Source organism: Vombatus ursinus, unplaced genomic scaffold, assembly GCF_900497805.2.
Source record: "Vombatus ursinus unplaced genomic scaffold, bare-nosed wombat genome assembly UNPS02014825.1, whole genome shotgun sequence".
Classification (NCBI taxonomy): domain Eukaryota; kingdom Metazoa; phylum Chordata; class Mammalia; order Diprotodontia; family Vombatidae; genus Vombatus; species Vombatus ursinus.
In genome coordinates, this window is record NW_020954603.1 from 3,129,409 (window position 1) to 3,157,303 (window position 27,895).

General features: G+C 45.7%; 1 protein-coding gene across 1 annotated transcript in view; it reads right to left on the reverse strand.

Moving 5' to 3' along the window:
- The window catches only part of AGBL4 (ATP/GTP binding protein like 4), a 790,143-nt gene that overhangs the window by 11,807 nt on the left and 750,441 nt on the right, over positions 1-27,895 (reverse strand). The window contains exons 9-10 of the mRNA XM_027837968.1: positions 10,674-10,826; positions 7,334-7,496 (exon numbers count right to left, since the gene is read on the reverse strand). Of these exons, the coding sequence (XP_027693769.1) occupies positions 7,334-7,496; positions 10,674-10,826 (316 nt within the window). The remainder of the gene's footprint in view (positions 1-7,333; positions 7,497-10,673; positions 10,827-27,895) is intronic.

Genomic DNA, 27,895 nt, shown 5'->3' on the forward strand with positions numbered 1-27,895 from the left:
GCCAAATGAGATCACACGTGTAAAAGGCTTTGCAAACTTTAAAGCACACATATAAATGCTAGCCATCATTTTTATTTTCTGAGCCTCAGTTTTCTCCTCTGCAAGATGGGTATGCCTTCATTATATAGTATGCAGGATTGTTGGGAGTGAGGAAAAAGCTTTAATAAGTATACAGAAAGTACTACTGAAAATGAGCTATCCAAATCTTCCGGCCAGTGCTACAACACTCTCCATCTGCCAGGGCTCTGCTGGAATACCTCCAGTGATGCAGAGCTCACCACCTAATGAAACAGGAAAGGGAAGGGGAGGGAAGGACTTCTCACAGCACCACTTTTCGTGGCAGCAAAGAATTGGAAACAAAGTTGCTGCCCATCAGTCGGGGAATGGCTGGACAAAGTATGGTCTATGAATGGAAGGGAATATTACTGCACCATAGAAATGACGACTATGAAGAATGCAGAAAACTAGAACCCAGGCACAGAGCAGAGGGAGCAGATCCAGGAGAAAACCAGACTCAGTGGCTACAACATGTAACCTAAAGGGAAAGCAGCTGAAATCAGATCAACTGCAACGACCCATCTTGGTCCCAAAGAACAGAAGATAAAACACATTTCCCTCCTCTCAGTGGTGAGATGGAAGGCTATGGGTGAAGAATGCTGCATACTACTACTAATAAAAGCTAGCATTTATATAGTGCTTTAAGGTTTACAAAAAGCTTTCAGTATATTAGTTCAGTCTTACAACAACCTGCAGAAGTCTTCATTTTACAGATGAGGAAACTGAGGCAATTAGAGATTAAGTGACTTGCCCAGGGTCACACAACTAGTGAGTATCTGAGGCCAGACTTGAACTCAGGCCTTCCTGATTTTGCAGGTACTCCATCCACTGTGGCATCAACTAGTTACTGCACTGTCAGACGCAGTCACCTGGTTGGTCAACTTGGCTTAACTTTATTTCCCCTTATTTTCCCCTTATTATGATAAATGATTATTATAGTGGTGCTGCCGAGATACAATTATCATGTGATGATAAGTGATGTCAGTAACGAACTTTGTAAAGCTTTTAAGAAAGTGAATGTACTGATTTACTGTTAATTTTATAAATGTGTTTATAAATCCAGTCACTGCTGATTGTTCCTGCTATGACTTATCAAAGTTAGGGATTAGGGGATCTCATCTGTTTGGGAGCCCTGCTGTGACAATTTACCATTAGAGAGTTTTAAAAATAATTTTATTTTTTATCATTTTATTTTGTTAATCTCCCCCCCAAAAAAGTCCAACTGAAATGTTTCCTCCTCCAGGAAGCCTTCCTAGAGCATAAGTAAAAATGAGGTTAAGGAGGTATAGAGCATCTACTTCACAGGGCTGGAGGAAGCCTGAACAAGAGAACAACTGTATGTGTTTTGCAAACCTTAAAAAACCATCACACCAGTCACCATCATCATCATCATTATCATCATTTTCATCATGTTCATCGTTATTATTATTGTTATTGTTGTTTTTGTTGTTATCTATGACACACAGGAGGCAGGACGTGGAGTTTGGAGGGGCTGAGTTCAAAGTCCCACCTTCAATACAAACTGACTGTGTGACCCTAGGCAGATCATTTAACCTCCTCCACCCCCAGTGCCCACACTATTCTCTAAGCCTGTGAGCTGCAGAAAAAAAGGGGGCTGGTTTGCATTGGAATAGCGAGCTCCATACTGGAAGTTTCCTCTGCTGATTTAAAGCAAGGAAGAATCAAAATAAGTAAGAAAAAAAAATAAAACCTATTATGAGCAAGGCCCTTGTTCATCCCTGGGGGTATAAAGATAGACATGACTCAGTCCTGCCCTCAAGGAGTTTACAGGCTTCTCATCACACAGAGCACAGAGCGGGCATCTAGGTAGTGCAGTGGATAGAGCGCCGGGCTGGAGTAGGGAAGACCCAGGTTCAAATCTCGCCTCGACACTTACTACCTGTGTGACCCTGGGCAAGTCACTTCACCCTGTTTGCCTCAGTTTCCTCATTTGTAAAATAAGTTGGAGAAGGAAATGGCAAACCACTCCAGTATCTCTGCCAAGAAAACCCCAAATGGGGTCACAAAGAGTCAGACACGACTGAACATCACACAGAGTATTGTGGACAGACTAGAACACAGACCTCCCCCCCTCCAATCCAACGCTGCTCCCCTTCACCTCAGGAACAGGCCCCCCTCCTTCCCTCTCTCTCTCTCCCTCTCTCTCTTTCTTTCTCTTTCTCTCTTTCTTTCTTTCTCTCTCTCTCTCTCTTTCTTTCTCTTTCTCTCTCTGTCTCTGTCTCTTTCTTTCTTTCTCTCTCTCTTTCTGTCTTTCTCTTTCTCTCTTTCTCTCTCTCTCTCTCTTTCTCTCTCTCTCTTTCTCTCTCTCTCTCTCTCTCTCTCTCTCTCTCTCTCTCTCTCTCTCTCTCTCTCTCTCTCTCTCTCTCTCTCTCTCTCTCTCTCTCTCTCTCTCTCTCTCTCTCTCTCTCTCTCTCACACACACACACACACAAACACCCCAAGGGCTGGGATGGGGATGAGGTTGTTGCACAGTACATGGCTAATAACGCTTCCAACGACGTCTTCCAAGAGAGCAAACGTCTGGCTCCTTTGGAAGGACAGCCGGCCATCCCTGCTGCCAAATGCCAAGATGATGTTGGCTTTCCAGGGGAGAAGTTGGATTGTACTGAGTCCCTCTGAGTATCAAAGTATCCAATTACCACAGCTAATTAACACGGCCGACAGCGGCAAAAGATGGCTGCGGAGGCTCGGGCCAAGGCCACTCATCTCTGGCTGGTGACGGGGGTGGACGAATTCATCAGTCACGCACAGCCGTCCTCACGAGTCATAGACATCGCAGTGCCAGGGAAGGCCGAGGGCAGAGGGCAGGAGACACACAGAGGGCCTTCCCTCCCTTGCAAGTGCTCCCCGGCTAAATCCTTCCTTCTCCTAGCCACCGTGCGGCTGGCTTCACACACCCCTGCTTTGGTGTCTCAAATCTGTAAAATGGGCCTGGGGCTGCTAAAACAGATTCAAAATCCAGTAAGGAGGAGTGTGTGGGGAAAGATCCTAGAAAGATGCAGGTGAGCTCAGCCTCAGAGACTGTGGTCTAGAACGGGGGAGGGGCGAGTAGGGATGAGATAGAGACAGATGGGCAGCGCCCAAAGAGAGGGCAGGTTTCAAACAGCCAGACAAAGGGAAGCAAGAGGGAGAGCCCACAGCCAACAAGAGCAAGAGGGACAACAAGCTCCTGAGAGGAAAACTTAGGCGATACACTCAGGACCACAGTCCAGAGTGGGAGCAGACAAATCCCTCTTTTCACAAACGTGAAGAAATTGAGGCCCAGAGGTGAAGTGACTTGTCCAGGGTCACACAGCTAGTAAGTGGCAGGATTTGAACACCGGACCTCAGACTCCAGAAACAGTTTTCTCTTACAAGCGATGTATAAATCATAGGATTTAGTCCGAGAAGGGATGGGAAAGCATCCGTGAACCCAGCTCCTTCCTGAGTCAAGGAATCCAAGCTAGAGAGGACCTCAGCCCCTAGCCATGCCCACGCCTGAATAGGAATGTCCTTTCTGACGTCCCCACAAGGCCTCATCAATGTCTGATGGAAGGCCTCCAAGGAGGGGGAGGCGGGACGGTGACAACGCCTCCCGGCTGCTCCCCACATCAGACCCTCGGTCTCTGAGCTCTCCCCCAGGCCTGCAGCGTCCTCCCTCTTCTTCTCAACCTCCTGGCCTCCTTCCAGTTCCAGCTAAAGAAGGTTTCCAGGCACCCTTGAAGCCAGCTCAGCCTGCACCTATCTTACTCATACGTAATTGTTGGCGTGTCGTCTCCCCCACTGGACTGTGACTTTCTTGTGGGCAGGGACGTCTTCTGTACTCATTGCTCCCGGTTCTGCTGTCTGAGGCCAAGCGGAACAAGGCCAACGTGGCTTCCCAGGCAGCCTTTCCAGCCCTCTCTGAGGCTCTTCTCTTCTCTGCGATAAATGTCCCTAGTTCTTTTAGTGCTCCCAGGCCCTGAACTGCAGACCTTTCACTGTGCTGGTAGCTCCCCTCTGGACACTTGCCAGCTTATCAGTATTTCTTTAACTTGCTCTGATGCCCCACACTGAGCTTGGTACTGCAGATGAGCTCTGACCAGGACTGAGGACAGAGTGTGAGGAGGAAAGAAATCAGTGCAGGGGCAGAAAAAGGCAGAGGTTCCTCTCCAGGGGGCAGAGGTGGGGCAAAAATCAATCATCCAACCCAGAGGAGTACAGAACAGGGGATGTCAGGGCTGGGAGAGGCCTGAGAACAAGGAATATCAGAGGTAGGAGGGGCCTTAAAACAGGGAATGGTAGAGCTGGGTGGGGACTTAGAATAGGGGATGTCAGAGCTGGGGGCATTAAAGCATGGAATGTCAGAGCTGGGTATGTCCTTAGAGAATATCTTGTTCATTATCCTATTCCAGACCCATTTTATAGAGGAGTAAACTAAGGCCTGAGAGGGGAAGTCTTTGCACAAGGTTGCAGGGCGAGCTAGTTCCAGAGTCCAGACTCCATCCCAGACTCTTTTTATGTACGCCACATGCTGATGCCTGGCAGGGCCTGACAACCTAAAACAAGACGCCCCCTCCCATTGGCATTTGTAGCCCAAGCCCATATTTGGGGGCATTTCCCAATGAAGGCCCTAGTGTGGCCTCCTCCCCATTTGCACATGCCCTTGTTAACTACACATTAATCAAACCCAGGCTGCCACAGATTACAATGAAGAAGGCTGGAAGGACACTGCCATGATCCATCTTGCCCAGGCCATTATTAATCAGCATTTTAACAAAGCCTAATTAGAGCTGCCCCAGGCTCCCCCCAGGGAAGGCCTTCATTACCCAATCCAGCCAATGGCCAGGAAAGCTTTCCCCCGGATGGGGCCTAGCAGAGCAGGAAGGATCCCAGTCTGGGGGGCCGGAACCCAGGGTTTGCTGGGTGACTTTGGCCAAGTTCACCTCCTCCTTTATCCTTCATGGAATGAGGATAATGAGACCCATGATCAGCCCCAGGCCCTGACTCCTCAGATGAAATGAGATGACATCCGTAGAGTGTTTTGTAAGCCTTGAAGGACGATACCAATGTCAGCCATTCTCAATCTACTACAAGACTATGAAGACGAAAGGGGGAGGGAGAAGTCCCATCCCAGTTTTGCATCTCCTTTAGTGTGGCCCCCAGGGCGTTACATACAGTAGGCACTTAATAAAGGCTTGTGGCATTGAATGAGTGGAATTATCATGACTTGTTCTCAGAACTGATGCTATTTTTGTCCCTAGAAGGGGGAGGTTGAGTCAGGGTGGGTAGCCCATCTTGTCCCTCTGCTCCTATGTTCTCAACTCCACGTTAGTGATGGGAAGGGAGGGGATGACGTCCTCAATGACCTCCTTGGGGCGCCTGCCTCTTCAAAACAGAACTCTTTCTGTTTCTCCCCAACTCTTCTCTCTTCCTCATGTTCCCATTATCGTCAAGGGCGCCACCATCCTCCCAGTCACCCAGGCTCATGGGCCGCGGCTGCCATCTCTGACTCCTCTCTCTGGATCATGCCACGCATCCAATCTGTTGCCAAGGCCTGGGATTCTACCTCCACCCTTCTCTTCATTTACAGAGTCATCCAAAGAGCCAGAGAACGTCAGTGTCTGGGAGGGGCTTTAGAGTGGGGAATGTTGGAGCTGGGAGGGGCTTTAGAACAAGAAATGGTGGAGCCTAGAGGGACATTAGAGACCCTCACTTGTCTTCGTTTTATCCATGGAAACCAAAGACCTAGAAAAAGAAGGCTGAATATCCAAAGTCATAAAATCAATTAAGGTGAGACCCAGGCCATTTACGTCCATTTCTCAGCCTCCCGTGGGCCCTGTGTTGAGGGAGGGGATAGAGAAGGGAAGAAGAACTGACCTTGGTCCTTCAGGAGCTTAGAAGATGTGGACAGAGGCCTGAAGAGGAATCTGTACGTCTTCAGGTACAAAACAAGATGGTTGGCTCTGATGGCCATGGGATCTCTTTCTGATGTTTGATCCTAGGACACACCTTGCAGAATTCTTGGGTGGAAAGGGCTCCTAAAGACCTTTAGCTCAGTAGGACCCTGAGTCATTATTTTGGAGGCCCATCGTGGAGGAGCAGACCTCAGACAGGCCCCTGACCATCCCCAGCTCCCAGGTCACCAGGCGTGATTGGAGGCGGTCCAGTTTACAGTCATAACATGGAAGACTGTTAATGTGGTAGATTACAGTGCCCTGAGGTCATTGTATATCACTGACTGTCTGCCTTGGTACCCGTGCCTCTGGCTGCCATGGAAACCCAGCAGATGGCCAGGGATGGAGATATTGCCGAGTGCTAAGGCTGTTCGTGGGTGGCCACTAGGAACTTGTGTCTGGTCCTAAACGCATCCTGGGCTTGATATGCCCACAGATGTCATACCCCGTGCTTGTATCTCTGTCTATGACCTTTCCCTTTGGAAAGGAGAGTGATGAGCTGGAGACTGACCAGAGGAGAGAAGCGGGGATGGAGAATGAACTGCATCAGAAGGCGGCTATTTCCACGCAGGTACAGCGCAGAGTTTGTAAATCAGCAGTGCGCCCTTCAGAAAGAGATGATGGGTTCAAAAAGCCAATTTGCAAGGATAGGACAGGAGAGATGTAGCTAGACAGCAGGTGTCTGATGAAGATCTGAGGGTCATCGTGGGCCACAAACTTCCCATGAATCAGCGGGGAGAAAGGGCAGCTAAAAAGCTGAGGTGATCTTAGGCTGCTCTGAAAAAGGTCTTCAATTAGGCTGAGAGTTGGGGTGGGGAGGGTTAGAGGCCTCTGAGCTGTCTTCTAACTCTGAGCGTCTGAGGGAAGATAGAAGGGGAAAGAGGGAAGACCTGGGAGAGGGGAGGAGAAGAGAGAGGGGGAGAGGAGAGGAGACAGGAGGAGAGGAGAGGAAAAGAGATGGACAGGGGAAGAGAGAGGAGAGGGAGGGGGGAATGAGGGGAGGGGGGGGGAGGGAGGGAGAGGAATGGAGAGGCATGGAGTGGAGATGGGAGGAGAAGAGAGAGGGGGAGAGCAGAGGAGATGGGAGGAGAGTGACCTCAGGTCTAGGAACTTTGGTGATGGGCAGTTCCTGCCAAGCTCAGCTGACTCACGCAAAACCAGTGTGTTTTTGGGGGCGAGTAAGGTAGCCTTCAGATCATCACTAGGTGGGCTCTCACAACCTCCCACAGGCACAAGCATTCTCCTCTCACGCTCAGCCCTTTACCCAGGTGAAACATGGGGTCCACCTGGTCTGGGTCCTTGGTCCCGCCCACAGGTGCAGGCAGCCCTGGAAAGGATACAGGCCTCCTCGGTGTAGGGCACAGTTGCCGTGGTACCCCCAATGATGTAGCTGAAGAAGGACACCTCGAGGGTGTAGCAGTAGGAGGTGTGGTCCAACAGGCCTCCCAGGAAGCGCCGGCCGGTTCCTGCCTTCACTGCATCCCGGTTGAAGGACGTGCTGGACTGTGGGGAGACAAAGGAGGCTAATCATTCTCATGTCAGGCCAGTGAACTGGGAGAGCTGGGGCTGGGGAGGGGGGTGTGAGGGCAGGTGGGGGCGGGAGCAAAATAAACACCGTTCAGAGGATCTGGCTGTCAACTGCGTGCTGTGTGACTTTGAGTATGATACTTCCCTTCTCTGAGACTCAATTTCTTCATCTACAAATCAGTATGGTGTCTAATATTCTAGATTGGATGGGGGTTGTCCTTTGTGCTCAAAGAGGACCCACATGACATGACTGTGTCAGGGTCAACGTGTGGCGGATCAGAGCAGTCCAAGGTTGGAGGGCTCCGCCACAGGCTGGGCACAAATGCTTCTTCACCATAGATAGAAAAGGAAGAAGTAACAGGTTTGGCATTGGACCTGAAGAAACTGGCTCTTGGTTGGATTTGAGGGTAAAACAGGTGTGGGGAAAGTGCGTGTACAAAATTGTCCTTTGCCCCGGGGAGGCCCCACCTCCCTTTGGATGATGGAGGGGTGAGATGAGGATGGTGCTTCTGATTCCTGGTCTGCCCGTGGACCTGCAAACCTTTTCTTTTTCTCAAAAGTCAAAGTCAAGTCAGCAAGCATCTGTTAAGCACCTACTATGTGCCAGGCACGGTGCTAAGTGCTGGGGCCATGGAGAAAGGCAGACAGCAGTCCCTGCTTTCAAGGAGCTTACAGTCTAATGGGGGAGAAAACATGCAAATTACCTCACCTACTGTCAACTTATTCACATGAACCTGGGAGTTCACCAATGTAGACATTTCCTTCAGTGACAGATCCTGACCCACCCTTACCTGCCCCATTCTCTTGTCCTCTTTTGTCACAGAGGGTCCAACCAAGAAGCTGGGGGTTTCCCCCTTTTCTCTTGCCACTGGAAGGATCCCACTGGAATATGTGAGCTGCCCACCAGTCATCCCTTGCTTTCCCCATATCACTAGCCCCTCTTCTTTCTCTTTCATTCATTTCTTTTATAAAATATTCCAGGGTTTGATACAACCAGGACAATGTCATCTTAAACAGAAATATCTGAAGCCTCTAGACCTTGCTATCTAGACACAAGGATGTTTAACCTTTTTGTGTCATAGATCCCTTGTGCAGGCTAGTGAAATGTATGGGCCCCATCTCAGAATAATGTGCTCAAATGCATACAATAAAATACATAGGTTTCAAAGGACTAATAATATAGTCACCAAAATATTTTTTAAATAAAGTGTAGGGGCCCTAGGTTAAGAACCCCTGATATGTAGAAAACCATTCTTTGACTTAAACACTACACCATCTCTCCTCTATGTCAATGGCAAATACTTTTGGTGAGCACCTCCCTGATACTAATGATCAGATCATTAAATAAGGTTATGATAAATTGGAAAGTGTTCAGAGGAGGACAACCAAGAAGTCATGAGTCCATGACTTATAAGGATATTTAGTCAGAAGAAGAGAAGGTTCAGGGAGAACATGACAGTGTCTAAGTAATTGAGGGGCTGACACGGAATAAGGGTGAGATTTGTTCCATTAGTCTCCAGAGGACGGAACCAGGAATGATGGATACAAATTGCAGAGAGGACAATTTAAGCTTGATTTCAGGAAAAGCAGTTTAACAGTTGGGGTATCCAAAAGTGGAATGAATTGCCTCAGGAGGAAATGGGTTTCCTCTCCTCAAAGGTCTTCAAGCAGAGACTGGATGACCCCTTAACAGGGAAGTTAAAATGGGGACCCATTTGTGCATAGATTGGCCCAGACAGATGCTGAAGTCTATCCCAGCTCTCAACATCTACTGAAGTTCAAGTCTGTTGACTCCACGGTCCTTAATAGTGAAAAGGACTTATAAATACATTTGCAGATCTTTTCCACCTTTTATTTGTTTGGGGACCTTCCAGGTTCATCCTTAAATGCCCTGTGGTGAAGTTCCTTAGTTGAATCTCTTACTAACCTTTTTTTCAGGTCGATTTTTCTTCCTACGCTTTCTGTTTTATGAGGTGACATTACAAAACCTTCTATCATCCTCTATAAGATCCTACAAATGAGTTTATATTCTAAACAAGTGTCTAAAAACCCATGAGTTTAACAACTAAATTCTTCATTAGGTACCTAAAGTTAGAAAGTCCCTTAATGTTCATATAACATCCTCTTCATTTTACAGATGAGGAAACTGAGGTTAAAGAGAATAATAATCATAATAATAAGCAACATTTTATGCAGTGCTTTTCAGTTTGCAAAGAGCTTTAAAGAGATTGTATCCCTTGATTATCATATGACCCATGAAGTATGTGCTCCTCTTCCCTTTCCTCCTCCTCTTCCTCCTTGTCCCTATGTCCTGCTCCTTCAATAGCCTTTTCCCCCAGCCTTTTCTCTTCCCTCACTCTAGATTCACTTTTATAGAACTCTCATTTGCTCCCATGGCATTAATGACCACCTCCATGCAGATGCCTCTTAGATCTGGATGTCTGACTTCTTTCCCAAGCTCTAACTCTGCATCTCCAGATGCCTCCAGGTCATCTCCCCCCACATCCCCCTGTAGCAATCCCAAACAGGGTCCAAAACCTATCCTCATCTTCTTTCTTCCAAAACCTGTTTCTCCTTCTGGGCTGGGCTTTAAAGGAAGGCGAAGGTGAAATGGCTGTTCAATCCCAGAATGCATGTCATGTTTTGATGCTTTAAATTACAATTACTGTTACTGTTCTCTATATTTTAAGTCTTTGTCCAAGAGAGAAGCTCTCAGAGTCCCCACCCACTCAGCAGATTGGAAGAGAGAGACCACCGGAGGGCGGAGTCACTCTCCTTTCGAGGTCTCGTAAGTAGACCACTCTTCCTGCATCAGTAGCCAATCTCTTCTCACACAGCCCCCACAACCCCCATCAGGAAGATCAAAAGACCTTCATGTTCTCAAAACATGGGTCCTTCAGAGCTGAGCCAGAGTCCCAGGAAGTGGCCAGGGAAGATGGCTAAGCTTACTGTGGGCTCCTCAGGTCTACCCCCCTCCCTGCCCAGACCCATCCTCTCCAACAGTGTTCACCCCCATCCCCTGCCAGGGCTCAGCCCAGGATGGGCATGAACACTTATGTGAATGTGAACTGAACTGAAGAAGAGAGAGGAAGAGGAAGGCCAAGATGGGAGATAAGCAGGGACCTCAGGGCAGGGCAGGAGAGGGCAGCTTACAAAGGAGAAGTCTTCAGCATTCTGGCACAGGAGCTTGGGGAAGACGGCCTGTCTCTGGAACTTCTCCTCGTCTTCAAAGATGTTGCCATACATGAAGCCGTTCATCATGGTAGAGTGTGCGTGGATGTCAATGTAGAACTCCAGGCTGGTTTTCTGGAGAGAGAGACAGAGACAGAGACACACACAAAAAGACAGAGACAGAGACAGACAGACAGAGACATACAGACAGAGATAGAGAGAGACAGAGACACAGAGACAGAAAGAGAGAGACAAACATACACACAGAGTGACAGAGACAGAGAGACAGACAGAAAGGCAGAGACAGAGACAGAAACAGACAGAGAGACATAAAGAGAGACAGAAACAGAGACAGAAAGACAGACACACAAAGAGACAGAGACATACACAGAGACAGAGACAAAGAGACAGACAGACAGACAGAGACAGACACACAGACAGAGACAGAGACAAACAGAAAGACAGACAGAGAGACAGAGACAGACAGAGGGACAGAGACACATAGACATACAGACAGAGACAGTGAGACAGAGACAGAGACAGAGAGAATGTCAGTGACCTGGAGGAGACTGATGGCCTGTGAAGGGCCAGCAGCCTAGAGAATGCAAGGAGGGAGGAGGGCCCTGCACTCCTCTATCTCAAGCAATGGAAACTGTCCTAGTTCAAGCACCTCCCAAGGGGATTAAGGGAGATGGTACAATTTTGCTGGGTTAAGGCATCTGGTTACTGGAAGGTTTAACAGTCACAGGGGGTATAGTATAAAGAACAAGGCTGTGAATGAATGCAGGCAAACAAGTGCAAAGAGTCAGTCAGGTGAGACGTTAGGTGCTGGCTCAGAGTGCCCATTCTAACCTTCTCTGTCCGTCCCGTGCCTTTAGGTTCTTTCACCCCTAAGATCCTGGTCTTAGAAGCAGCTGCTCCTTCACCCATCACATGAGGCATTTGGAGTTGGTGACTGTCCCGCCCAGCCCTGATGTTCTCTTTTTCTGTGTCTAGCTCAGACATTCTCTGCTTAATGTTCTAAGACCACATCCCCCCTTAGGTGTGTTGATAATCCATATTCTATGTACTGAGATCCTTTCTAGCTCTGACATTCCATGTTGTATGTTCTAGGGCCCTTCCAGCTCTGTTATTCTTCATTTGACGGCCTCCTCCCACATCTGACATCTTTTCTTCTAGGTTTTATGCAAGTATCTGAGAAGTTTCCCACCTTTGACCAGTTCTAGCTGAAATTTCAATCTTCTGAGGATCATGTGGCCGGTGAAGGAAGGCCTGGTGGCTGTCCTTTCAATCCCCAAAGCCTAATTTATTAGGTGGCCAATTAATAAATCTGTGACTGTCCATCTCTGAGTGGTGTAGGCTATGAAGAGACATGTAGGATGCCACCCACACTCAGTGATATTAAACTCATCATTTTCAGCTTTATAGATGAAAGACAAAATGATTTACCAGGAGTGCTATAAAAGTCAGCTTTGCTTTTTTTTATTTCTTTCAATTGCCTGTCTTCTCCCTGAGCTTTTGATGATTGGCAGAGGGGGAAAAGCTGGAAGGGAGATGGCGAGAAATGCTTATGATCAGACTGTCATGAGGATCAGAGAAAGATGAGAACCTGGAGGCAGCTTGGAGGTCACCTGCATCACCTAGATCAACATTGCTGGCTTACAAATAGGGAAACTGAGGCCCAGAACTTGATTTTGAAGAAGGAAACTTCAGTTCTAATCCTGACTCCTTCATCAGGTCTCAGTGTGATTATAAGCACTGTTCCCTGATTCTGCTTCTCATATATTAAACGAAGAAGTCTGAGTAGATCATTTTAAGTTTCCTTCTATCTTTAACAGAATTATTCTGTGGTCTGTGTTCTAGGTGTTCTCTTAAGTCCCTTTCAGCTCTGATATTCCTTGTTCCAAGGCCTCTCCCAACCCTGACATTCCCTGTTCTAAGGCCCCTCCCTGCTCTGACTTTCCCCTGTTCTAAGCCCCCTCGGAACCCTGACATTCCCTGTTCTAAAGCCCCCTCCCAGCCCTGACATTCCCTGCTCTAAGGCCCCTCCCAGTCCTGATATTCCCTGTTCTAAGATCACTTTCAGTTCTGCCATCCTGGGCTCTAAGGGTCCTCCCATCTCAAACATTCAATGGCTCTGGCTGCATCATTCTCTAGAGAAGACTGGGTCTTTCCTTATGACTTGTGAGCAAGAGAATGTACAGAAGGTAAAAAACACATCTCCTTTCTTTCCTCCCTACAGTAGCTTGAGGATTTTTAATTAAAGCCCAGTAACAAAGTAGGGGCCATTGCCTCACCAGGCCCACAGCTCATTTTGTCATCAGGGATTTGAGAGGAGATTAAAATCAGTGCCAATAAAATTAAAACCACCTCGGGGCACATTTTCAACACAATTAAACTGTGGAGTCAGTTTTTCTCCCCATCCCCCCCCCCACCCAGAGCCAGGGAGGAAATGGGTTTTCCATCCATCCCCAGAGACACTCTTATCCCACCGCATTGTTTAGCAAAGAGCCCCCAAGTAGGAGCTGAGAGACAGGATCCAGGTCTCAGCTCTGCTGCTCACCGATTCCCTGTGTGACTGGCTTTATGTCTAGTATTGTTGTTATTGTTGTTATTGTTGTTTCTCTTGATCTGAAAGTCAGCAAGAGGGAGTGGAAATGGCATTTTAGATCCAGCAGAAGTTTCTCAAGAACAGAGACTGTTTCATTTTGTCTTTTTATCTCCAGTGCCCGGCACACAGCAATCAATTCGTCAACGAGGACTTATTCAGCAGTCTAATAATAGTTACGTATTACTGATTCATGATTAAATCTTTTTCAACACACATTTGTGAGTATTCCATATTTGAGACATTTTCTTTGTGGGGAGGAAATAAATAGCTGTCCCATACCTGATCTACATTGTACGTTGAGTACCTTTCTACTCTCCTTTTGGGGGAAGACAGCAGACAAGAGGCAAACCTAAATTTTAAGTGGTTCTCCCTGGGGAGGGAAGCATCTCCACTCAACTGGGTCCTCCCTGTTGTACAACAGTCTGTTGTCTGATTGACTCTCTGTTTTCCATTTCTTTCAGTGGCTACTTCAAACTTCTTCTCCCCTCAAGCTTCTTACACCACCGCTTCAAAAAGCCTCAAAGGAAAATGCGGCCTTATCAATGCAGAGGTTCTTTCCAATGCTGTATATCACCACCCATCCACGACGGGCCATCCTTTGTGCCCCCAGCCATGAACAGCATGTGTTTGTCAGATTGGAGGGAATTCTCCCACTGTTCTTATCACTTAATCCAAGTGTGTCAGACTCAAAGAGACAGATCCCTGAGGCCCCACATTGACTTAGAAAACCACAATTAACAATATCTCTGTTGCGTTATATTTTTATTTATTTTGTTAATCACACTGGGGAATTTTGCAGCAGTTTGACACCTCTGATTTAGTTCAACTCTCAAATGTTACTGATGGGGAAACTGAGGCTCAGAGAGGCTGTCACTTTCCCAAGGTTATTGAATGAGTTAGAATCAAACCCCAGAACTGTAATCACAAGGCACCGTGGTCGCCCCTCTCATGATCTTATATAACCTAATGTGTTGGTTGGTTGATAGGTTATGTATGTCTGTGTCCTGTTCCCCTTCTAGACTGTAAGCCCTATGAGGACAGAGATGATCTCATTAAAGCTTCCAGTCTCTATTCTCTTCCATTGCCAAGTATGGGGCTCAGCACACAGAAAGTACTTCAGAAATGTTTGTGGAACAACCGAATGAAAGAGAGATTCTGCTGAGAAATGAAGATTCTAAGAACATCAGAGCTAGGAGGGAACCTTGTAAAGACGCCAGTGATTGGAAACTCATGATCCCTGAGGCAGTCTGTCTCATTAGGAGACTGTTCCCATGAACAGCAAGTAAGGGCGCATCAGAAAGAAACCATAGCCTGCCAGAGATGGGAGGGTCCTTAGAATATAGAACAGAAACACAGGAAATGGGAACCTTCAAACATAGACCAGAGGATGGCAGAGTTGGGAGAAGCGTTAGAAGATAGAACGTGAAATCTTAGTATTATGAGGACCCTTAGAACATAGACCAGAGAATGTGTTCCTTCCTTCCCTTCCTCCTCCTTCCCCTTCTCCTTCTTCCTGCCACCTCTCTCATCCTGTTGGATCCCACTGACAACCTCACTCCTGTCTACACAGAACTTTGAGATTTATAACCTGACAACAACCCTGTGTGTGTGTGTGTGTGTGTGTGTGTGTGTGTGTGATTTTATATATTATTATCCCCATTTGACAGATAAGAAAACTAAGATCCAGAGAGGTCAAGGTCCCACAGCTGCACGCGCCACAGCCATGTTTCAGGCGCAGGTCTCCTGACTCCAACCTGGCTCTTTTCCCAGTATAGGCCCCAGGAAGTGGCTCACAGTTTTTCTCTTAGTCCATGATGAAAATGTTTCACTTCACTGAGCTCCTGACGTGAACAGCCCAGGCTGCAATGCAGTCTCTTCTATAATACCTATTGTGTCACTCCTTCCCCTCTTCCCCCCACACCCTCTTCCTCCCTGAAGTTAATAAAGTGGTGCCACTTAGTGGGAAGCGGAGCCTGGCACTGGGCATCAGTCTGGGATCCTGCATCGAGAGATAAAGAGACAGAGAGATAAAGGGAGACACATAGAGACAAACAGACACACAGCCCTCAGGGGAGGGCCACAGAGAGAGACACAGAGTGAGACAGAAGAAATAGAAAGAAGAACAGAAATGTATCCAAAGCAGAGACCGAGCAATAGAGATGGGGAGATAGAAGGAAGGAGGGGAGAAGGAAAGAGTCCAGAGAAAAGAGATAAAGAGACACAGCGCACACACACACACGCATGCGCACACACACACACACGAACAGGGAGAGTTGGGGAAATTAGCAGGGAAGGGAGAAGGAAGGAGGCAGTGAAGAAAAGGGAGGTAGCAGAGACAGGCAGAGACACACAGACAGGCAGATAGGAAAGCAAAGAGATGCAGACCAAGAGGAAAAGGAACAGAAGGAGGTGGGGGGGGAGAGACAAGTAAAGAAAGACACCAGTGAGAGAACCACGAACACACACACGCAGGGACAGAAAGCAGAGCTGTGAGATGGGGAGGCAAGGCTAGCTAAAAAAAAAAAAAAACAGGGGGGGGGGGGGGGGGGGAGGGAGAGAGAGAGGCCCAGAGCGGGAAGGAAGAAGAGGGAGAGAGAGAGAGGCATGCAGAGGCAACAATGAGCATCCTGAGGAGACTCGAGAAGATTTAGGACCTGTGGTACCCCTGGGTAATTTTCTTTTTCTAAAGAAGGAGGTCAAGGCGGGAGTGGGTCCTACTGACCGTCCCCTGCACAGAAAGAGGTCAGTGTGGGGGTGCAGAACCTCACTTACACTTTACATATTGATGTATCCTACTTATATATACCGACTTATGTATATGTTTCACTTCCCATTAGAATGCAAGCTCCTTGAGGGCAGGGACAGTTTTTGCTTTTTCTTCATATCCACAGTGTCTAGAACAGTGCCTAGCATATTAAAGGTTCTTAATAAACACTTGTTGATTGATTGATCAAAGCGGCGTCTAGTGCAACATCATGAAATAATGGTCAGAGGCAGAAGAGATAGGAGATGGGTGCCTCCCCTCGAAGGGATACTGAAATACTGGCTTTTGTGGGCCTGACAGAAGTGACTGAGAGTTCTCCTGCCTTCCTGGTGCCTGTATCTGGGGTGACATGGAAAGCTACCTTGGATCCACCAAAGGTGATGACCGTTTCTGATTCTTGGGTGATTCACAGGAAAGCACGTGGTCCCTCCAGTGGGAAACTAGAAAGCACTGCTAATGACTCTAAAGTTCTGGGCAGGGAGTTGAAGAATTTACAGAAGGCCCAGATGGTGTTTTCATCACTATTTCTAGTCCAATGTAGGGATAGAAGAAGAGAAAGGAAGATCCAGGAAGTGAACAGTTAGTTAAGAAAATGGTATCTGAGAATAAGGCTTGGATTTCTGCCCCAAGGCTTCAGATAGATGAACAACAACCCCTTGGCCAGGATGGAATGTATCTAATGAGGGCTGGCAAATAGGAATTTATCTGCTGTCACGCGATTGGATTAAGAAGACGAAGCCAAAAATGAAGGAAAAGGAGACACTTACCAACATGTATCTGCCAAGGCGGAGAGCACATAGAGTAGTGCAGCACAGGACAGGTGCCAGTGGGGAGGATCAGTAATTTGGAGAAGGCAATATCCAAGAAGATAATAAGTAATAAGCCCATGGCCTGGGTGCTTGTGTGCATAGCTCCTGTTTGGGGCAATAACAAGATAAACCAGAAACCTTAAGGCAAGGTGGTAAATTCAACTGAACAGCTATCACTGAACAGACTTGGTGGGATAAGACTCATCACCAGACTGTGGCTTCAGAAGGGAATTCAGAAAAGAAAAGATCAGAAAAATGAGGGCAGTCGGATAGCACTATTTGCTAAGTGTGATCAGGTGAAGAAATTCAGCAATGGGAAAGGGGAATTGTGGCAGAGAATATGTGGATGAGATCAATGGAAGGAGAGATAGGAGTGATCTTGTCTCGGGAGTACACTATATAAACAGTAACAACAAGCATTTTTTAAGCACTTTCAACGTGCCTGACACTGTGCTAAGATACAAAGAAAGGCAAAAATGCATTGTTCAGAAAAAAAAACAAAACAACAACCTTCCTAACTGGGAGGGCTGCCAGAGATTGGCCACTGCAGGAGTTGGGGAGATCTCTCTCAGTGGAGACTGAATAACCTGTCTGGGATGTTATAGAGGGAATTCTTGGTCAGGGATAGGTAAAACTTGGTGAATTCTAAGGTCCCTGCCAATACTATGATTCTGGGAAATATGGGAAGGACTGTCCTGCAGACTGTCCTCTCTGCTTGGAGATCAGAACCAGAAGCACCAGAGACAGATTGAGGTTCAATGTAGGAAACAACCTCCTGACTCTCAAAGCCAGCCTGGAGTGGAAGGGGCTGTCTCATGAGCTGGTGAGTTCTCTTTCCCTGAAGGTCTTCAGGTGGAGGCTGCAGGAAAACCTTGTCAGTTAGTCAATCAATAAAAAAAAAAAAACCTAAGCACCTTCTATGTGCCAAGCACCTTGCTAAGTGCTGGGACAGCTGTCCAGGATGGTGTAGAAAGGCTTCTTGGATGGGTGGGAGTTAGACTGATGCCCTCAGAGGGCCCTGTCCACTGGGAAGATTCTCTGACTGTGTGACCTGGGTTGGAGTCACCCCATATATAACATGGCAGATGGGACTGTTTTTACTCACAGCTCCCAAAGATCAGGTGCCTGAGAGGTCAAAACCAAGCAGAGAGAGACTTGTGAGAGAGACCCTCCGGAATAGCCATGGCCCCACTTGAGGCTGGCAATACACGTCAGCTACATGGCAGTCATTAGCAGTGCTTCCTAGTTTCCTACTGGAGGGACCATGTGCTTTCCTGTGAATCACCCAAGAATCAGAAACGGTCATCACCTTTGGTGGATCCAAGGCAGCTTTCCATGCCACCCCAGATACAGGCACCAGGAAGGCAGGAGAACTCTCAGTCACTTCTATCAGGCCCACAAAAGCCAGCTGGGTGTATCCACACTAGGATGACCTGTTTGTGTCACTGAGTCATGATCAAATGCTTTAAAGATGATGGCCGTTTTCCAAGCGGGGGACAAAACTTTCAAGCCCCCAGTGAGAGTCCGACTTAAAATGCGGCTCTGCAAGGCATCATGGGATGGTAAAAAAGGTCTCACTGACAATTAGATGACACGGGTTTGAGTCCCCCTTCTGTCGTGGATTCATGTATGACCTTGGGAAAGTCCTTTCCCCACTGTGGGCCTTAGTTCGCTCATCCAGAGTCAAAGTGTATGAGGAAAGGGAGTCTAAGCTCTCTGGATACATCTGGGTCCAGAGCAGAGGAGCCCTTTTGGGAGAGGGAATGGCAGCAGTGACCCAGCCCCCATGGGACCAGCTGTGGTCCCTCAATGGTACATCTATTTACAATGTAATCAATTGGATCATAGATGATACATACAGAGTCAATACAAAGTAACCTTGCAGGGGACGGGGCCTAGGATAGGCTCCTACTGCAGACAGTGCTGGAGGTGATTAATGTGCTATAACCATGAGAGATATTGCTCGACTCAGATATTTTTCGTGTTCCTCCTGGGTCTGACTTTCTCCATTCTGAGTCCAATTCAATGGAGACAGCATTTACTAAGCACCAGCTGTATTGTAGGCCCTGTACTGGGTGCTGGGCTACAACCAGAATATGAAAAATGCCTTTCGGCTTCTCTTCGCTTTCTCTGCCGAAACCTGCCCAATTTCCCACCAATTTCCCCTGCTTCCAGTTTCAGCCATCCCATTTCATTCCATTGGCATGATCTCTGTCTCCCAGTTCTTGAAGGGCCGTCATGCAGATGAGCGATGAGGCTTGCTCCAGCTGGCCCCAGAGGGCAAAACCAGCAGTGATGGGGAAGATATAGGGAGACTGATTTGGTTTTGATTTAGGCAAATATTTACAATCACAGCTGTTCAGAAAAACACTGCATTTCATAGTGGAGGTGGAGGGTGGGGTGGAGTGAGTTCCCAGTTTTTGGTGGTGTGCAAGCAAAGGTCAGTTGGCCACGTCACAGGGATATTGTGGAAGAGATTCCTGTTTCAGGCGGCCATTGGATTAGATGACCTTGAACGTCCCTTCAATTCTACAAACATTTACTGAGGAACTCTCCCAGCTGAGGCTCTGTGTTGGGTGCTTTGGGAGTCATGAGGACCGGGTTCAAATCTTGGGTCTTCTGTTTACTACTTGTGTGACCCTCCCTTACTTGAGCCTCAGTTCACTCATGTGTAAAATGTTTATTCTAGCTGGTCTCTGAGGGCCTTCCTAGCTCTAAATCCTGTGATCCCATGGGCACCCTCCAGCCCTCTCCTCCCTGGTGTCTGGTCTCCTCCCCTAAGGATCTAGGGCTCTAATTAAGAAACTTCCAGGCTTGAACAGAGAGCTCTGCCCTGAGCATCCAGCCTTTGAGTGCCAATACTGAATAACTGGGGCTGGCACCAGAGGCCCCCAGGATTCTGGGCTGAGTGCAGGCATGGGCTGGCCACATCCAGTATTCTCAGCAGCCATAAACACCAGGACACAGGCAGGCTGGGAGCCTTGTTGAGATTCCACTCACAGCAAAGTTGTTTCCCAACCGGCCACCTGCTGTCAGCCTGAGGTTGGTGTGTGAAAAATAGACAGTGTGCCCGCCTGCTGGCAGGCCCTGTTAGCTTCTTAGGGAGGGAGGAAGGAAAGAAGACAGGGAGGGAGGGGAAAAGGAAGGACAGGAAGGGAGAAAGAAGAAAGGAAAGGAGTGAGGGAGGAAGGAAGGAAAGAAGGAAGGAAGGAAGGAAAGGAAAGGAGGAAAGGGGGAAGGAAGGAGGAGGAAAGAAAGGAGGGAAGGTTGGCTATTGAGGTAAAAACTGTAAGTAGGGATTATTTAACTTAGGGCTAAAGCGAGCTTGGTAGCTGGGCCAAGGACAGGTCAATGGAGCTGAGGAAAGGCAGCCCAGAACCCAGCCTGACCCCAAGGGCAGTCATAGAGACTTAGGGACAGTCAGGGCACGTGTAACACTGGCCAGCAGTATCAGCAGACTAGCAACCACCATGACCATGTGGAGTAAGGGTGCCCCCTGGTGGGGAAGCTCTTCCCTGCACCACCCACTGAAGTGCCCTGGGCCCAAGCTCCATTCACTCTGTGCTGGATACACCCTAAGGACCATCCATGCTCATCCTCGAGAAGTCTGGGATTAGATCCGGGGGGGCGGATCAGGAAAGAAGTTGATTCTATCCTCATGTGCTCATGGCCCCACCAACTCTGACATTCTCTGCACTCTGTTGCACTCAGCCCTGATATTCCATTATTCCCCACACCACCCCAGCGTCTGACTTTTGCTACCCGGGAGGCAATGACTTGGGGACCATAGGATCCAGAGCTGGAAGCAAGTTTGCCCCTCGTATGACAGCTGAGGGCAGTGACCTGCCCACGGCCACTCAGCAAGCAGACACTGCAGCCACAGTCTCCTGACTCCAGAACTCTTCCTCCTACTCATCTGTCGCCCTTTGAGGGCTGTGCTGCCTTGAAGACTTTCGGGATCACTGAGTAATGAAAGGTCGTGGCAGGGGATGTGACTGCCGTCTTCACATATCGGGGTGGGGGGGCTGTCATGGGGCAGAAGGAATAAAACATCACAGAATCTCAGAGCCAGAGGGGCCTTCAGAGGCATCTAATCCAACCCCAACTAAACAAAGTTTCTTTCTACAAAATTTCATACCAGCCGTGTTCAGCATCTGCTTGAAGACCATTAGTGAAGGAGCCCGCCATGTTCTGAGGAAGCCCATTGCACTCTGGGACAGCCCTCATTGTTAGAAAGGCTTTTCCATGTCACAGCATGTGATACACAGTATGTACTTCTACGGACCTGGTTAGTTAAAGGCTGTCTCCTCCATTAGAATGTGAGCTCCTTGAGGGCAGGGATCATATTTTTGTCTTTTTTTTGTGTGTCTCCATCACTTAGCATAATGCCTGGCACATAGTATGTCCTAATAGATGCTTGTTGACTGAAACTGCTCCTGGTTCTGCCTTCTGGGGCTAAGCAGAAAAAGTCTAACCTCTCCCCTAACCCCAGCATTCTTTCAGATATTTAGAGGGAGCCACTGCTGCCTCTAAATCTTCTCTAAGCACCCCATCTCCTCCAATTGATCCTCATATGACATGACCTCTAAGCTCTTCACCATCCTAGCTACCTTCCTTTAGACTCGAGCTTTTCTATGTCCCTTCTAAAATTTAGTAACTAGAACTGAGCTCAATACTCTAAATGTAGCCCAACCAACCTGAGGACAGTGGGACTATTACTTCCTTTAAGCCTACACTTCATAGAGTTTTTAGCATAAATGAGTGTTGTACTTTGTCAAAGGCATTTTCCTTATCTATTAGGCACCTACCTCTCAGGGTTATTGTGAATTTCATATGAAATAACATATATGCAACAGTTTGCAAATCTTAAATCACTATATAAATGCTAACTTTTATTTTTCTAATGTTGAGCCAATCTTACATCTCTTGTATAAATATAACTTGGTTATAATGAATGATTTCTTGAATGAATTGCTGTCATTTAAAAAGATTTTATTTAAATTTTAAATCATGATGATACCGACCTATGGTTTTTTTGGACTTTTTTCCCCCTGGTTCAGTTATTAAGATTATATTTGTCTCACTAAGAGATTCAGGTAGGATGTTTTATTTCTCAGTTTTTGAGAATAATTTGTATAGCATCAGTACTAATTGTTCATCAAAAATTTGATAGAATTCTCCTGTATATCCATCAGAGTCAGTTTGGTAGTTCCCTTATAGCTAGATCCATTTCCTTTTCTGAGATTGGGTTATTTTAAGATTGTTATTTGGTCTTCTGTTGGTTTGAGTATTTTATATTTTTGAAGGCGTTCTTGTTCTCTGTTTGTTTGCATATAACTGTGCTTAGTAGGTCCTAGTGATTTTTAATTTTTTTCTTCTGATTTGTATTTCACCTTGTTGGTTTGTCATTTTGTTGATTTGATTTTCTTCCCTCTTCTTTTTAATCAGGTTGGCCAAAGGTTTATCAATTTTATCACTCTTATCAAAGCATCTATGCTTTATATAGTCTTTGGATACCAATTTGTCTATTTCTCCTCTAATTTTTAACATCTTTTATTTTGTGCTTATTTTAGGTTTGCTTATTTGTTGGCTTTTTAACTTTTTAAAATGCATATTCAGCTCATTAATCCTCTCCTTTCTTAATTTGTTAATGCATGTTTTTAGGGAAATCATTTTTTCCCCTGAGGATTGCTTTAGCTGCGTCTGAGAAATTTTGTAATTTAGTATTTCGGTATAATGGTTTCATCATTATCATTTTATGTCACATAATTATTAATTATTTCTATGATTTGTTCTTTGACATAACTCATTATTTAGGATTTTACTATTGAGTTTCCATTTACATTTGCATCTTTTGTTTGTGTTACCTGGACTGATATTTTTATTCTGTTATTATCTGTAAGAAATGTGTTGGCTATTTCTGGCTTTTTACATTTATTTCCATTATCTCTGTGCCCTGACACATAGCCAATTTTTGTAAAGTTCTATATGGTATTGAGAAATATATATATTTTAAAACAGTCCCATTTAGAAGATGCCACAAATCTTTTAGCCCTAGTTTCTACAGCAATTTGTTAAATTCTATATTTCCTTTTTGTCTATTTTTCTGTTAAGATTTGTCTAAAACTGAGAGGGGGCACATTAAAGTCTCCTGCTGTTATTGTTAATATCTATCTCTTATTGTAATTTAGTTAACTTTTCCTTCATGAATTTAGATGCTAAAGCTTCTGAAGCATATAAGTTTATACAATACTGATATTAGTTTGTTTCCCATGGTTTCTTTCAACATAATGTAGTTTCTCTGTCTATCTTTTATGTTGTGAACTTTTGTTTTTGTTTTATCTGATAGCATTATTGTAATTCCCACTTTTTTTTTTATTCACTTGATGTCCAGGCAAATTTTTCTCTCTCATTTCCCCATTCAATTTTATTCTATATATTCCTTTGATTTTTAGATGTGTTTCTTGTAAGTAAAAGATGGTGGATTTTTGTTTTCTTATCCAATATGTTGCTCCCTTTCATTTTATTGGATTGTTTAATCCATTCACATTTAAAGTTATGAGACCTAAGTTTAGTTTTCCTCCATTTGTCTCTACCACTGCTTTTTTTTTTCTGAATTAGGACTTCTATTGTTTCTCTTCCTCTGTAAAGACCGTGCTTGGTCTATTCAGTTATTTTTGCTTTACTTTAAGGCAGGTTCTCTTCTCTTTGCTTTCAGGTCACACACACACCTCTGCCCAACTACCATTTGTCTCCCCTTCTTCAAGTTTTAGAGTTTTGCTTAATTTATTCTTTGTTCTTTCATGCTTTTATCTAGCTATCTAATTCTTCCCTTTTCAAAAATCTCAGTTAAGTAAAGTAAATTACCTTTTCTCTTCCCATTTAATTTCTTTTGCTTGTTAGGTTTTTTTTTTCTAATTCTGTGCCTTTTTCTAAAAAGGATTTCTTTCCGGGGCAGCTAGGTAGTGCAGTGGATAGAACACCGGCCCTGAAGTCAGGAGGACCTGAGTTCAAATCTGCTCTCAGACTAAACACAAGACACTTACTAGTTGTGTGACCCTGGGCAAGTCACTTAATCCCAATTGCCTTAAAAACAAAATTTCTTTCCTAGTTTTCTTCATTAATTGTCTTCCCTTTCAGTTTATTCTAGACTTTTCTTCTTTGATTCATGGTCCTTATTTATTTGTTTCCTAATCTCTTAATTTCTCATGGAATTAAAGCTTTGATGGTACCTATTTTGAGTCCCCTTCTCCTAATAGTTTCTATGTTATTGCCTTGTAGGCCTTTCCCCTTCCTTCTTTATCACTGTTGTGCCTGGAACAATATATTATCTTCTTATTCAAGGTAACTCTGCTTAGAAACAGCAAGATGGTTCAGTGGATAGAACACTGGGCTTGAAGTTAGGAAGACCTGAGTTCAAATTCAGCCTCAGACACTTACTAGTTGAGTGACCCTGGGCAAGCCACTTAACCTTTATTTGCCTCAGTTTCCTCAACTGTAAAATGGGGATAATAATAGCCCCTCCCTTCCAGGGTTATTGTGAGGATCAAATGAGATAATATTTGTAAAGCTCTCAGAGCAATACCTGGCACAGTGTAGGCATTTGATAAATGCGCATTCTCTTAATGCAACTCTAGAGGGGATGCCCATCAATTGGAGAATGGCTGAACAAGTTGTGGTATATGAACATGAGGGAACACTATTGTACTGTGAGAAGGTATCCCAGGGATGGTTTCAGAAAAAACCTGGGAAGACTTGTATGAACTGATGCAAAGTAAAGTGAGCAGAACCAGGAGAACATTGTACATGGTAACAGCGATATTGTAACATTGATCAACTGTGAAAGACTTGGTTTCTCTGGCCAAGGCGATGATTCAAGACAGTTCCACAGGACCCATGATGAAAAATGCTATCCACCCCCAGAGGGAGAACTGACAAGCTCTGAACGCAGCCTTTTTTCACTTTCTTCAAGTTTCTGGCTTTTTATCATTTGGTTTTTTTTTCAACATGGCTAATATGGAAAGATGTTTTGCATGATTTCACACATATAATAGGTATCATATTGCTTGCCTTCTTAAGGGGTAGGGGGTGAGAGGGAGGGAGAGAATTTGGAGCTCATACTTTTAAAAAATGAATGTTAAATGTGGAAATATATTTACTATGATTGTACATGTATAGCCTATATCAGATCGCACGCCATCTTGAGGAGGGGAGAGGGGAAGGAGGGGGAGAAAATTTAAAACTCAAAATCTTATAAAAGTGAATGTTGAAAACAAAAAACTAAACAAATAAATATTAAAAAGAAAAAAATGTTAAAAAATTTAATGAAAAAAATAAAAATATAATTTAAAAAATGGAATCCAAGATCATATAAGCTTTCTTGGCTACTGCATTATACTGATAGTGACAGGAAAGAGACAAGCATTTATTAAGTGCCTACTATGTGCCAAGCACTGTGCTACTGCTTTACAATTATTATCTCATTAGTCCCAGTTTACAGTTGAAAAAAACTGAGGCAGACAGAGGTCAAATGACTTACCTAGGGTCACTAGCTAGCAAGTGTCTGTGTCTGGATTTGATTCTAGGGCCAGTGTTCTATCCACTGCACCACCTATCTACATCTAAATGGGCACCTTTTCTGAGACTTATCATCTTAGGGATTTGCTTCTCGTCTTGACAGGTTAAGCCCCTTGCTCAGCATGTGGGTGTCACAGAAGGGGCTGAACCCAGGGCTTCCTGGTTCTTACAGATAATAATAATAGCAATGACAAACAGGACTAGCATTTATATAGCACTTTAAGGTTTACAGAGTGACTTAGACATGATCTCATTTGTTCCTCACAATAATCCTGGGGGGAAAGTGTGGGTACTATTATCATCCCCATTTTACAGTTGAGGAAAGTGAGGCAAATTGAGGTTAAGTAACTTTCGGGGAATCACAGAGCCAGTAAGTGTCTGTGGGAGGATTTGAATTTAGGTCTTCCTGAATGCAGGTTCAGTGATCTATCCATGGCACAGCCTGGCTGGCAAAGAAGACCCCTAGTAAGCTTTCTCACACATGCTTCTTTCTGCTTGGACCCAGAGAGAATCTTAATCAATGGCACTTTGAGGGGGACAGGGAAAAGGGGAAGGGATAGAAGGAATGGTTACCTACAGAGAGGTAATTTTGGTCCAATATTAGGATGACCTTCTTCCCACCCCCCGCCCCCCCATAATCAAATCTGCCAAACAATGGAACAGGCTGCTCAGAGAGCTAGTGAGTGCCTCATTACTAAAAGTATTCAAATGGATGATGGCTGGCCATTTTGTCAGGAATGGTGTGTGTGGCAGGTGGGGGGATTCTAGCTTTAGTTACTGCCTCATCTCAGTTACTGGGGTCCCTTCCAGCCTGATGAGTCTATGAGTCTGGGAAGCCAATGACAGCAGCTGGAGGAAAGGAATTAGGGTAACTGGGGGAATAGCGGGGGTGGGGGGGAAGGGCAGAGTCTCCCGCCCGGCCTTATGTAGAGGAGTCAAAAGGGTGATCAAAATTATATCACTTATCACAGGCTCTGAGAACTGCCAGTTGGTAAAATAATAATTCCTTATAAAACTCCTCCAAATTTCATAAGCCGTAGTATGTGCTCTCCCAGGAAGCTGTAAACAAGTCAGCAAACCCAAGCCTGGCCTGGGGTCCCAGATGACAGACCCCGGGCCTGTTTAATTCCCTTTTATCAAATCCTGTCTCCTGGTCAGCAGTTATTGGTTTCCAGAAAGCCTGAGGGATGGGGAGGAGCTTGGCCTGGCAGATGGGAACACTTGCTTTATGGGGGTGAGGCTAGATATCCCGCCCTGAGGTCTAAGCTCCCCCACTCTTCTTGGGGTCCCACCCACCACATCTTCTTGTGTACCGGGGATGGAGGTGGTACGGGGAGGGGAGCGTCATTCCCCACAGCAGACTATAATCTTGAGCATTGGGTCTGGAGTCATGGGCCCCCGGTTTAAACGCTGGCTTTGGTAGTAGCTATGTCTTCAGATAAGTCCCTTTCCTTCTCTGGCCTCAGTTTTCCCATCTGTACAGAGAAGGAGTTGGGCTGAGTAAGTTCTAATATTCTAGTTTTGAAGCCTATGACACAATGATTGATTCTTAACTAAAAACCTTATTGTTTGGAATAGAAGACTTCCCTCAAATAGGCCACACTCCTAAGTGAGATCTCCCCAAAAGGAGAGCTGATCAGGAGAGGCCAATTAGGATGCGGAAAGGTCTGGGGACATGATGGATCAGAGGAAGGGATTGGGTGTTCAAGGGGAAAAAATGGCTGCCTTCAAGCACCCAGGCTGTTCTACAGAAGAGACTTAGCCCTGTTCTGTTTGGCCCCCAGAGCGCAGACAAAGAAATAGGGGGCGGGGATCAGGAAAGACTTCCTAACAATGAGTGCTCTCCTACATTGGGAAAGAATTTTTACAACCAGTCTCTCTGATAAGGTCCTCATTTCTAAAATATATAGAAAATTAAGTCAAATTGATAAGAATACAAGTCATTCCCCAATTGACAAATGGTCAAAGGATATGAACAGGCAGTTCTCAGATGAAGAAATTAAAGCCGTCTATAGTCACATGAAAAAATGTTCTAAATCACTATTGATTAGAGAAATGCAAATCAAAACAGCTCTGAGGTACCACATTACACCTATCAGATTAGCCAAGAGGACAAAACAAGAAAATGATAAATGTTGGAGAAGATGTGGGAAAACTGGAACACTAATGCATTGTTGGTGGAGTTGTGAAATGATCCAACCATTTTGGAGAGCAATTTGGAACTATGCCCAAAGGGCTATAAAAAATGTGCATACCCTTTGACTCAGCAATAGCACTTTTAGGGCTATATCCCAAAGAGATCACACAAATGGGAAAAGGACCCACATGTACAAAAATATTTATAGCAGCTCTTTTTGTGGTGGCAAAGAAATGGAAGTTGAGAGGATGCCCATCAATTGGGGAATGGCTGAGCAAGTTGTGGTATATGAACGTGATGGAATAC